This window comes from Pipistrellus kuhlii, unplaced genomic scaffold (assembly GCF_014108245.1).
Source record: "Pipistrellus kuhlii isolate mPipKuh1 unplaced genomic scaffold, mPipKuh1.p scaffold_m20_p_9, whole genome shotgun sequence".
In the NCBI taxonomy this organism is placed as follows: domain Eukaryota; kingdom Metazoa; phylum Chordata; class Mammalia; order Chiroptera; family Vespertilionidae; genus Pipistrellus; species Pipistrellus kuhlii.
The window spans coordinates 29,920,581-29,932,961 of NW_023425595.1; the positions used below are offsets into that span (position 1 = coordinate 29,920,581).

At 52.2% G+C, this 12,381-nt stretch overlaps 1 protein-coding gene across 1 annotated transcript in view; it reads right to left on the bottom strand.

Moving 5' to 3' along the window:
* DNHD1 (dynein heavy chain domain 1) overlaps positions 1–11,878 on the bottom strand; it is a 54,031-nt gene extending 42,153 nt beyond the window's left edge. Inside the window, 6 exon segments of the mRNA XM_045577898.1 lie at positions 474–630; positions 2,819–2,929; positions 3,023–3,223; positions 6,213–6,383; positions 10,106–11,007; positions 11,801–11,878. Of these exon segments, the coding sequence (XP_045433854.1) occupies positions 474–630; positions 2,819–2,929; positions 3,023–3,223; positions 6,213–6,383; positions 10,106–11,007; positions 11,801–11,878 (1,620 nt within the window).
* Between the last annotated feature and the right edge of the window lie 503 nt (positions 11,879–12,381).

The window sequence follows — 12,381 nt, forward strand, 5'->3', positions numbered from 1 at the left end:
AGCAGGGCCTCCCAGGCCCCTCGGCAGGGGGCGTGCACCGCGGATGCAAAGTAGGCCAAGTTAGGAAGGATGCTGTCTTTGGGTGCTTCTGATAGCCACGGCACCTGCCAAAGTCGCAAGATTGGTTCAAAGATAAGCCGAGCAGTATGAGAGGTCAGGATTGGAACTCTCAAATTCCCTAGTGCCCCTGGCACCAACAACTGAAAAATAAATGTTGCTACGTTCCTTCTCCTCCTCCCTGCTCCAGGCCAGGACCAACCCTTAGGGAACGGCTGAGTCCAAGTCTCTGCCCACCTGTTACTGGTCCAGCCAGCCCGGGGCGGAGGCTGCTGTTGCCGGGCAGAACAACGGCTGAGCCCACTGCAGAGCCCAGGCCACGCCGGCGATCCCAGCAGAAGCTCGAGCCAAGAGGGGGCTGGGACTCTGGCAGCTCAGCTTGGAGACAGGGGTCACAATACCCTGGAGCCTCTTACCAGGTTAAGGATGGACTTGCAGAGGTGCAGGCAGCGAGAAAGCAGCTGCAGGGCCCTGTGGTTCTCCTGGGCAAGAGCCCGCTGCAGGTCCAGCAGCTCGTAGCCCTGGTCCAGCTCCTGGGGGAGCCAGGACATGGAGTGCAGCTCCTGCAGAAGCCTGCAATCAAGGGCCACGCTGGTCAGAGCCACTGCTCAGCCCTCTCTCCTGGGACAGATTTGACCTCTTACCAGCTCAGCTCGCCTCAGAAGGAGCAAAGGTTTAGAGAGATTATGATATCCCCCCATGACCGACAGCCACAGCTCCCTCTGGAGAGTTCTTTGGAAGAATCCAAGCCCAGGAAGTTGCTGGCAGGGGAATTCTTCGGGAGAGGCCTGGGGCACGTGCAAATGTTCACCCTGTGTGACCTTTCTGCCAGGAGGAAGGCTCAAATGGAGCCCAAGGTCTGACTGAGATGGAGAGACTGAGGAGGCTTCCTCCTTGGACCAGGGGAAGCTGAGGGCCCTGAAAGTCTAGATGGACAGGGGAGTTTAAAGATGAAAGGTGATGATCCTGCCCTGGCTGGTGTGGCTCAGAGGGTAGAGCATCAGCCTGCGGACTGAAGGATCCCAGGTTTGATTCCGGTGGAGGGCACGTTCCTGGTTGGTTGGCTCGATCCCCAGTGGGGGATGTGCGGGAGGCAGCTGACCGATGATTCTCTCTCATGATGTTTCTCTCTCTCTCTCTCTCTCTCTCTCTCTCTCTCTCTCTCTCTCTCTCTCTCTCTCTCTCCCTTTCCCTTCCTCTCTGAAATCAATAAAAAATATATATATTTAAAAAAAAGGTGATGGACCTGCCACTCCCCTATAGGCTGACTATTCCAGAGGAATCCCACTTCTGTTACCCATTCCCCACCACCCACCCTGAAAATACCACATCTCTAAACATCCTTAAAAGGGGAGAGAGAGAGAGAGAGAGAGAGAGAGAGAGAGAGAGAGAGAGAGAGAGACGAAGAAAGATGTAAGATCTCTAATGAGCAGAGGATGATCCTAATGGGTGTCATTTACTCGGTACCTATTATGAGGCACTGAACATGGTACTTTATAATCCCAATCTCATTTAATTCTCACTACAGCTGTGCAGCAGAAATCTGTAGCTCTACTCAGGCCAGGAAACTGAGGCTCAAAGAGTCAAGCCCCTTGCTAGTGTTCAGGACTTAAATTCGGGTCAGTCCAGCCTCCAAGCCCTGTGCTGTTCACTAACACCACGATGAGTAGGCTAGGCGGGAGGACGCCCAGCGTATAGGCTACAAACTGGCGGCCCCCGGGCCACATTCCCGCTGAACGGGTGTTTTCATAAAAACGTGAGCTCACCAGGTAAAATTAAGAAATGTTACAACAAAATGTGGATTTCCAGGAAATCCTGAAAAATAAGGTGGCTGGCACGCTGGACCTCTGTTCCCGACGGCAACGGCCCACGAGAACCGAGCACAACGGTTCTCTTCCAAAGCCATCTCCAGCTCCCGGTCCCCACCCTGGGTCAGGTCTTGCATCTAGCCCACTGCAGTTCTTCCACAGCTCCTGTGGGGGGCCATTAGGCGTTTGGGATTGCGACTCCTGTCACAGGAGATAATTGGAAGTGGCTGAGGAGAGCAGAGGATGCAAGAGCATACCGAAAACAGAAGAGGCAACTAAGCTTTCCCAGAGAAAGAACCCAAGTGACACTGCGGAGTCAGACACCTGAGCTCGATCCCCCGAATGTGATACTTAATAACGGTGTGACCTGGGGTAACCTGATGTAGGAATGCCTAAGTACACAGTGATATGTTATATGTTTTTCAGAGGTTAAAAACGAACAAACAAGCAAACACAAAACGTGTTACTTAACAATATGTAAAGTCTGATTACGGTTGTATGTGAGGTAGAAAACAAGATAGAAGAATATGCAACAAAATGTTCATAAGTGGTTACTTATGAGTGGAGGGATTAAAACTGATTTTCCTTCGTTGCTTCTTTGTATTTTCCAAATTTTCTACAAGGAACATGTTACTCCTTTATCTTTAAATATATTTTATTTATTTATTTATTTATTTATTTATTTATTTATTTATTTTTTACAGAGAGGAAGGGAGGGAGAGAGATAGAGAGCTAGAAACGTCAATGAGAGAGAAACATCGACCAACTGCCTCCTGCACACCCCCTACTGGGGATGTGCCCACAACCAAGGCACATGCCCTTCACCGGAATCGAACCTGGGACTTTTCAGTCCGCAGGCCGATGCTCTATCCACTGAGCCAAACCGGTTTTGGCTCTTTTTTTCTAAAAGTGGTTTTTAGAAGCCCAGTGAAGCTGCGCTCTGAAGCCCTCACCTGCTGATGTGGAGCAGCGCCACTCCGAAGTGGGGCACGGCAAAGAGCAGGTGCCGCCCCAGGAACGCGCGGCACCGGCACAGCCGCTGGAACTTCACCATCTTCCTCCAGCTGCGGATCGGATCGGAGGAGCGGCCACATGCAGCTTGCTCTCTGCATCACGCCCCCCACCCCCACCCCCACCCCACCCCCACCAACGCCTACCGGGCCCAGGCCTTGCGTAAGAGGCAATTCTTGAAGAACGGAATGAGCTGGAGGTGCTGCCAGAGGACGAAGTGGCGGTGCCAGGCACCCAGCGTCATTGCCTCGGTGGCCTCAGGATGCACGTGCAGGATCCCAAAGGGCGAGAAGATGTAGTGCTCAGGGTTCACCTTGTCTGGTGGCACCACCACCAGGCTGTAGGGCCTTTAAAAAGGGGGCTCAATAAATATTTATTAAAAAAAATAAAAAATAAATAAAAAGGTGGCCCTGATCGGTGGGATCCCGGGAACTTGTGCAGGCTTCAGGAAGGTTCGAAGGAAGGGGAGATTTTTTTTTTTTTTAAAGGAGGCAGAAAAGAAGGCTGTAGAAGAGGGAAGAGAAATGATATTATAATAAATAGCAGAATGATCTTCAAAATAGACAGATGGGCCAACTATTATTAAGAAGAAATAGAAGCCAAGGATAGATGGAAAGAAAAAGAGAGGCACCTAGACAATTCCAAGTTCATCTCTCCAGACCTGGATATCTTACATCCCCCATCAGATATAAGATTGCCATTCATTGTAAGAGGCAGTGTTTTTTTAATGAAGAAAAAAAAAAAATGCTCCCAATATGATACTCCATCCATCTGTGAGATGCTTTGCAATTCAGCGGTTTTGAAATGTGGGGAAAATGTGCAGCTTGGAAATGATAAAGTTCATATATCTCTACACACTGAAATAACATCAGAGATAATCACGGCATGCCACTTGGAGTAATTGAGAATGGGGAAATGCAAGGGGCGACGAGAAGACTAGACACAGGCCAAAAAGAGGAAAACGGCCACCTCATGAACAAGACAACCCTACTACATCGTCTTACTGTGGAGAAATGCACCTACATTCCACCTTCAAGACAATTTGCATGTAGCCATATAACAACGGTATGTTGGTGCAGTAAACTCGTTAGCTTCCCACCAAGGCCAATCGGCATCTCATGCCACAGCATTACCATTACTAACATTACTGCCAGACAGTCATGCGTGGCCGCCACTAGGTGGCAGTAGGTAGCTCATCACATTCCACCAAAAGTGATCATTTTCATTATTTGTGATGGCACTACATGCCATGGATTATTAATATCCCACTAATATTTCCCATTGGCAAGGAGCTCATTTCCTGCGACTACTCATAATACCAAGTACTGTATCTGTCAGGGTCCCATCAGGAAAACCGAAACCACAGTAGACAGTTCAACAAAGTGAATCCAATAGAGAGAATGTGTGTGTGTGTGTGTGTGTTTTGTTTTTTTAATCCTCATATGAGGGCATTTTCCCCATTGATTTTGTAGAGAGTAGAAGAGGGTGAGGGAGAAACATTGATGTAAATAAAACACATTGATCGGCTGCCTCCCTCATGTGCCTGGAACTTCACCATCTTCCTCCAGCTGCGGATCGGATCAGAGGGAGCGGCTGTGCCCTTGATTGGGCTTGAACCCAGCAACCCAGGTATGTGCCCTTGATTGGGCTTGAACCCAAGACCCTTAGGTGTGTGGGCAGATGCTCCAACCATTAAACCATATCAGTCAGGGTGAGAATGTGATTTTTAGTATCAGAGAACTGAGAAAGCAAACAAGGAACACTAAGGTAACGCAGAGATCATGACTGCAGGAAATGGGTGCCAGTGCCAGCACTAGAGCAGCAAAGGAAAGATGTTTAGGGTCTTAGAAGCTGTGAGCTTGTAGGGTTGGAAGTTGAATTTCCTGGCAGCTACCAGTACCTACGTATTTTGGAGGAGGGGCCTTGCAGAGTTGCGACTTGGAATTCTGATGGGAAGGTACCACCTGGCTGGCACTGGCACCTCCCCGGATCACGGAGAGGCTGTGGCAGAAAGTGCCGGCTGCTGTCGGGGTGAAGCAGCCTGGTGCAAGGCCGACAGGAAGAGCAAGCAAAGGAAGGAGAAAGGCCCTTCTCCTCTTCTCCTGCGGTCCAGCCTGCTCCCAGCACCCCCTTTAACCAAGTTTAACACGAGGCCAGCTGAAAAATGAGAAGTGAAGCTCACAGTCTCAGCCCAAGTATCACAAAGCAGGGAGAGAAGAGTAAAATGAGAACCAAGACACAATGGCTTAATAACTGGCCCAGTGCTCTCAGCGAATGTTTGTTAATGAATTGATTGGTAAATGAATGGATGGTGTAGATCAATAGTGCTATGTAAGTCCAGTAGAAAGAGATTGGTGTATATGGAAATAAGATGCTCAGACACTGCTTAAAAGCATGAGCTAGTCCAGCCCGGTCCATGTGGCTCAGTGGTCGGCTTATGAACCAAGGGGTCACAGTTCAATTCCCAGTCAGGGCACGTGTCTAGGTTGCGGGCTCGATCTCCAGGATGGGGCGTGCAGAAGGCAGCCAATCAGCGATTCTCTGTCATCATTGATGTTTCTATCTCTCCCTATTCTTTCCTTTCGGAAATCAATAAAAATATATTAAAAATAAATAAGTTAAGACAGTCCTAGGGGTAAGTCCTGTTTCCACCACGTGGCTTTGGGAAAGTCACTTAACCTCCCTATATATCAGTCTACTCATCTCACAAACGGAAACAATGCGGTGAGCCTTAAATAACACATCTCGTGGGCCTATTAACACAATGCCCGGTATATAGGAAAGCTCAATTAATGGTAATTATTATTATTACTTCTGAGAAGAGATGGGACTTGAACGGGGCTTTTGAAAATATGAACGATTTGGATCTAAGGGAAGAACGCGAATGAAGGCCTCCGGAGCCATGTGGGAGGAGGAGACTTGTTTTTATGGCCTCAGAGACCAGGCTGGGACTGAGAGGTAATTGTTAAAGGAGGGCAGATTTTGGTTCCGTCTCAGGAGCAGGATGCTTTGGGAAACACAAAACTTCCCTGACACTACAAAGACTTAAACAAACACCCGATTCATGCACTGGAGTGTGGAGAGGTCACCATTAAATTCCTTTCCTGGGGTAGAATAAAGCAGACAGAGCCAAAGGTGGAAAAGCGTGACTCGGACAAAAGGCCGTGAGGCTGAGGTGAAGGGAAGGGAGCGGGATACTGGGAGACAGGAGAAATGGGGGTGGTGTGTGGGGGCGGGGGGGGGGGGGAGAAAGTGCAGGAGAGCAGAGAGGGTGGAGAGGGGACACGGGAGGAAACCAGGGAGTGGAAGGAGCTGAGGTCTAGGTTAGGCTCTTACCTGAAGTGCCGGCTAGGAGCCACATTGAGGTAGAGGAAGTGGATCTTCTCCAGGTACCTCTCTGTCTTCAGAAGGGCCATCGCCTGGCTCCCCTGGAGGGAAGTCGGAAGGAAACTGCCAGAGATGCCCTTTTGGAAGGTCCTTCCAGAAACTTCAGAGCCAAGCAGAGACCTGGATGAGAAAAAAGTCAGGAGAGACGAGGCAGAGCAAAGGGAGTCAGGGTGCCGCTGTTGGCCGTGAGAGGAGGAGCTGGGTCAAACCGGTGCCGAGGGGGCCCGGGGTGGCACTCTGGGCCTTTTTGCCACCTACGTGAGCACACCCAGTCTGTGGCAACTGCGTTCACACAGACGTGTGCAGACCACTCCTCCCTCTCTGATGAATGGCCAGTCCCTCCAGACTGACTGCTTTTCCTGTGAAGTAGGTATCTGCAGTACTGAGTAAAAGGAAGGGGAGTACTCTTATTTCCCCAGCTCATCGCCTTGCATGCCCACGCCCTGGATTTCTCCTCTCTGGCAGCCTTCCTAACCTTCTAGAGCTCCTATCTTTGCTCCCATTATACCCGCTTCCCAACCCTACCTGATCTCCATGCCTGCGACTCTTCCTTGCTCTTCCCAACCTCTAGCTTCATATCCTTTCCATTCCAGCCAGGACCAAAGGGTGCATCCTTCAACTCCCCCTCAATCTTCTTGCACTTCTACCACACCAGTCAACACAACGAACGTGAAAAATTTTACCTGGACGAATGGCTTTGGTTGGAGTGACCTCAAGTGCGCGCATGCCCACACACACACACACACACACACACACACACCTCTGAATAATTAAACTTAGACTTAACCAGTCAAAGTAGACCAGTGTCGCTAATTTGATCCAAACACAGTACCATCCTATTCTAAAGTTCTTATCAACAATAGGGTTTAGGACCTTGAGGTTGGATCGGGACATCCTTACAGCGGTGTAACTGCTATTGAAGGTTCACTTCGGTAACAGTGAAAGTCCCCTGTGATCTAAGTGGGTTCAGAAGATCCCAGAACCAGGCATTCTGGCTCCTTTCCGTGTTCCTGGTGTCCAGCCTCTGCTGTGGGCTCGCTCTGCTCTGATGTCTTAGGAGCGGCCCTCGGCCAGCTGTCTCTTTCTGTGTCCTCAGCTGCTGGCCGGGCCTCCGCCAACCCCCACCCTATGCCCAACGCTGCCCAGCCCCTCCCTTCTCTGCCCAGAGGAAACTGAGGCTTTCAGCCACGGACTAACTACCCCACATCCAGCTGCCTTCCCGCGTATTTATCTGTACGCGCTCCCCGTGCCAAACTTGTCCCCCGATGTGAGAGGAAAGGGTGTCCTTTCTTTGTTTGTGTTGTGGATCCCCTATCTCCTAACCTCTTATCCTTATCATTAGCCTATGTTTATTCAGCCTATATTTATACATATATTTCTTGAACACCCATTTCTCAAGCACTGTCTTAAGGACTATGTACATCCCCCCCCCCTTTTTTTTTAAAAATATATTTTATTGATTTCTTACAGAGAGGAAGGGAGAGGGATAGAGAGCTAGAAACGTCGATGAGAGAGAAACATCGACCAGCCGCCTCCTGCACAGCCCCCACCAGGGATGCGCCCGCAACCACAGTACATGCCCTTGACCGGAATCGAACCCGGGACCTTCCAGTCCGCAGGCCGACGCTCTATCCACTGAGCCAAACCGGTTTTGGCTCCCCCTCCCCCTTTTTTTAAGAGTACAGCCCAGACACCATTTTTCTTTCAATCTTCTGTCCTACTGTATCTCCCTCCCTTCCAAGCCAGACATCATGAAAGAATAGTAAAATGTGATTTCTACTTCACCTCCCGTTCACTCCTGAAGGCACTGCAGTCTGGCTTCCTCCTCACACAATCCCACCAAAAAGGGCTCTCACCAACCTCCTCCTCCTCTGATGTGCTTTCCCCTGGCTGCACACGCGCGCACACACACACACACACACACACACACACACCCCAGAGGAGCAGCCAGATTTTATAGCGCTTAGCACAATTTGTAATTATATGTTCCTTGTATCAACTTATATAGCATTTACCCCCCCACCCCCCTAACTAAGCTATAAGACTCAAGGGAGGAGATGGAGTCCATCTTGTTCACTTTTGTATCCTCAGCATCTAGCAGCTCCTACTATATGTTAAACATCCATCATACATATTGAATAACGAATGCCTTAAAGACCAGTCCTGGAAAACTTCATGCAAATGAAGCCACGTTAGCTAGGCCTCCGAGGTTTGTCGCCAGGCCCGAGAGAGGGCAGAGAAAACTCGATCCCTTCCTTACATCTCAGCCCATTTTCACTTCAGTTAAGTTCCCCCGGGAAAGGAAACCTACCCGGAGGGGGGCACAGTGTGAAAGGAAGCCGGCCAGGGTTATTGAAGGCATAAATTGTAGGCGCTGGCCACCTGTCATTGGGGCCTCGGGGAGCCTGCCTCTCTGTCCACCATGAGGGCTCTAAGGCTTCAGGGAAAACCTGGCCCAGTTGTTACTACCTTAGAGCAAACACTGACAAAGTCGAGCTAGATTAAAGGCAAAACTAACCAGATCATGAATGTGGTCACGCATAAGCTGCAAAGCACTTAGAAAATCAACCCATGACCAGCCGGCATGGCTCAGGGATTGAGCATTAACCTATGAACCAGGAGGTTCAGTGCATGAATTTGTGCATGGGTGGGGTCCCTCAGCCTGGCCAGCGTTCAGGGCCAATCGGGCTGGGCTGTCTCCTCCAGTCCTCATGGGGAGGGACCCTAGGAGGTTGGCTGTGAGAGCACACTGACCACCAGGGGGCAGCTCCTGCATTGAGCGTCTGCCTCCTGGTAGTCAGTGCACCAGCCAGTCTTCTGATGGTCCAGTCCTAATGGTCACTTAGACTTTTATATATACATATGGATATATATGCAAGAAAATCAATCCAGAGAACTGGGGAGGGATTCCAAGACTAGAGTTAGAGAGCTCTCAGAAAAGGAGGTCTCTGTTGGCATTCCGAAATCCTGAAGAAAACAGTAAGAGCCAGAGTGGCAGAAGGGGGTAAAGGGGGAGGGGGGGGTCATCACTAGAGGGGCCAGGATACCCACACTGGCAAGGCAGGAAGAAGACCCTGGAAGGATCAGAAAAGTCCCCTCTGGCAGCGCTGGCAACTTGAAGCTGCCCCGGAGATGGCTTAGCTCATGCTGACGTGAGTGGGAAGGCCTCCAGACAAGCACTCACCCAGAAACATCCGAGGGGAAGACCTGTACGCAGCATCTAGCACCCAACACTAGGGCGGCCCAGAGGCCAGGCTCTGGGATTATGAATGAGTGAGAAAAAAAACTAAGGAGGCTTCCAGCACCATCTGAGAAAGAAGTCTGGAAACTCAAGCTGTCCTCTGAAAATTTGGCTTCCTCGTAGCCAACTTGATTTTCATAAGTTTCTGCATTTTAATTTTGTGTTAATTTTGCAGACAAAAAAGAAGAGAGGAGTCCTCGTTTGGCTCAGTAGATAGAGGATTGGCCTGTGGACTGAAGGGTCCCAGGTTCGATTCCAGCCAAGGGCACATGCCTGGGTTGCAGGCTTGATCCCCAGTAGAGGGAGTGCAGGAGGCAGCCGGTCAATGATTCGCTCTCATCGTTGATGTTTCTATCTCTCTCTCCCTCTCCCTTCCTCTCTGAAATCAATAATATATATTTCTATTCTATTCTATTCTAATTATTATTTTATTTTATTTTAAGGAGAAGAGGAGCAGCCTCACACCAGGTTGGCTTGGGTTAGGCTAATCACTAAAATCAATAGAGAGCTGCCTTTTGACAACCACACCCCCCAGGAGGCACCCATAACCTGGCTTCTTTCTCTGCTCCGCTCAGAACCCCAGCCTGAGTCCCCCACTTACTTGGTCTTTCTTCTTCCAACAGACTCCTCTCCTACGTCGTCAATGCCATTGCTTGCATACTGTACCGGGATGTCCGTTGCCAGTGCCAAGGGCAGGAGGCCGAGGCCATCTCGCCACTGGGCCTCATTCTGAGCCACCTCGACACCCACAATGCCCAGGCTGTGCTGCAGCTCAGGCAGAGTCAGGGGTCGCAGCCAGGTGGCCAGCTGCTCCTCTCCTTGCTGCCCAGTCCTCCTGGCCCGCACAAAAGGGCATGCTGGGAGCAGGGGCCCAGGATGGGGCCTCTCCTTCCGAAGACGGCAGTCCACATGGGAGGCGCTCTCTAACAAAGAGGTGTCCCGGGGAAAGGCCTGGTCTATGGCATCGAGCAGGTCCAGCTGGAGCTGGGCTTGGACCCAGGGTGCCCAGCGGTACAGCTGCTCCAGGAAGGGCAGCAAGTCCAGGTGGCCCCCTAGCAGGGCCTGGTACGGAGGCAGCAGGCGCAGCACTTCGTGCAGGTAGTGCCAGGCCGCCAGGCTGCCCTCCTGGAGCACAGCCGAGAACAGGGTGCGGAGCTCGGTGACCAGGAGCCGCAGGCCTGGCAGCGCCTGAGTCACTGCCTGCAGGAACTGCCCCTGTCGCTTCTGCTGTAACTCAGCCTTCAGGGCGTCATACCACGATGCCTCTTCGGGAGGAGATGCGTCTTCTGCCCTCGTCTCCGAGACCACAAGGAGCTGGGCATCCAGCTGCTGGCGAATTGACCCTGCCCACTGCGCAGGCTCCGCCTGCCAGTTCCAGGTTCCTGGCTGCTGGGCCTCACCTGCTCGGCCCAGCCCAGGAAAGGAGCAAGAGAAGAAAAGGGCCTTAGGCTCTGGTCTAGGGATGGTCAGGGTCAAGGGGTTGGGGGAGGAAGAGAGGAGGGACTTAGGACAGGGAAATGGGAGCTGCAGGGCAGAGTCAGGACCCTCAACCCTACCTACAGCCTCCGCAGAGACTCTGGTTAGAACCCCCCTCCCCCCCTCCCCCCCCAACCCCCACCCAGGACAGAGGTGGGGGCCTCCCTGCACAGGTTCCTTCCCACCAGCCGGGCCCCAGCCCCCTCACCTGGCCGGAAGGGTACAGGAGGAAAGGTGAGGGAAGGGAGAAAGAGCTGCCGGTGAGGTTTCATCACGGAGCACCTGTTGGGCAAACGGACCAACTTGAACTTGGCTCCTGGGCACAGACCATTGCTCACAGCCACCCGCACGCAGGGAGACTGGCAGACACACAGGCCTGTGACCTCCTCTGCAGATACACATGGGAAAACCAGCCCCAACAACCTCGGGAACCGAGGAGCCGTCCCTGGGGTGGAGCCTGCGACCTTCAGAGGAGGAGGGGGAGCGGGTCGGCACGGGAGCCGGCAAAGCCCGGTCCTCTCTGCGCTGCAGGGCCGCTGAGCACCGGGCAGGAGCGGCCACGGAGAGCGGCTTGTCGGGAGGGGCGGCGACTGGCGGGAGGAGGAGGAGGGGGAGAGAAGGAAGGAGGGGTCCCTGGGAGCGTGTGAGGAGGGGGCCTCCCCGGGGACAGCCGAGCGGGGTCCCGCCCGGGGAAGGGAAGCGGTCCGGCTCCTCGCAGGGGTTAGAACGGTTACTAGAGCCCCCGCGTGAGGCTCAGCGCTGCCGCCTGGAGCGCCGGGGAGGATGGGGTCCCAGGAGGATGGGGTCCCAGGCCGGATACGCAGAGATGAGGGGCCAGGGCCAGGCCGACCGTGCTTGGAGGGTCGGCGTGGCTGGTGTTACCCTTGCGCCGGTGCATTCGCTGAGCGGCTAAACCAGAGTCAGGCACCAACCACCTATCTTTGAGACTCTCCCAATGCCCCCCCCCCCCCCCCCCCCCCCGCCACCTCCGCCATATCCACCTGCCCCACCCACCTACCCCCAACCCCTAGCAAGACAAAAGTCTTGATCACAACAAGCTCAAAATAGGGGGTGGAGTTGAGGATGAACGATTTAAAACAAAAGTGGTGCTATTCAATGTCTCCGCTTGGATGTCTGATGAATAGCTCACATTTAGAAACTTTAAATATCCCAAACCAGACTCCTCACTGCCCCCTACTCTTTCTCCCCCTGCCCCAAAGAAACCTGCTGTTTCTTTCCCGGTCTTCCCCCTCTCAGGAAATGGCAAGGCAGTTTTTCCAGTTGCTCAGATTAAAACCTTAGAGTCACCTCTGATTTTTCTCCCTCTCTTCCCCCTCCAATCCCGACATCCCATGTCTCATCCTGCCAATTTTGTTGGCTGTAGCCTCAAAAATACCCATA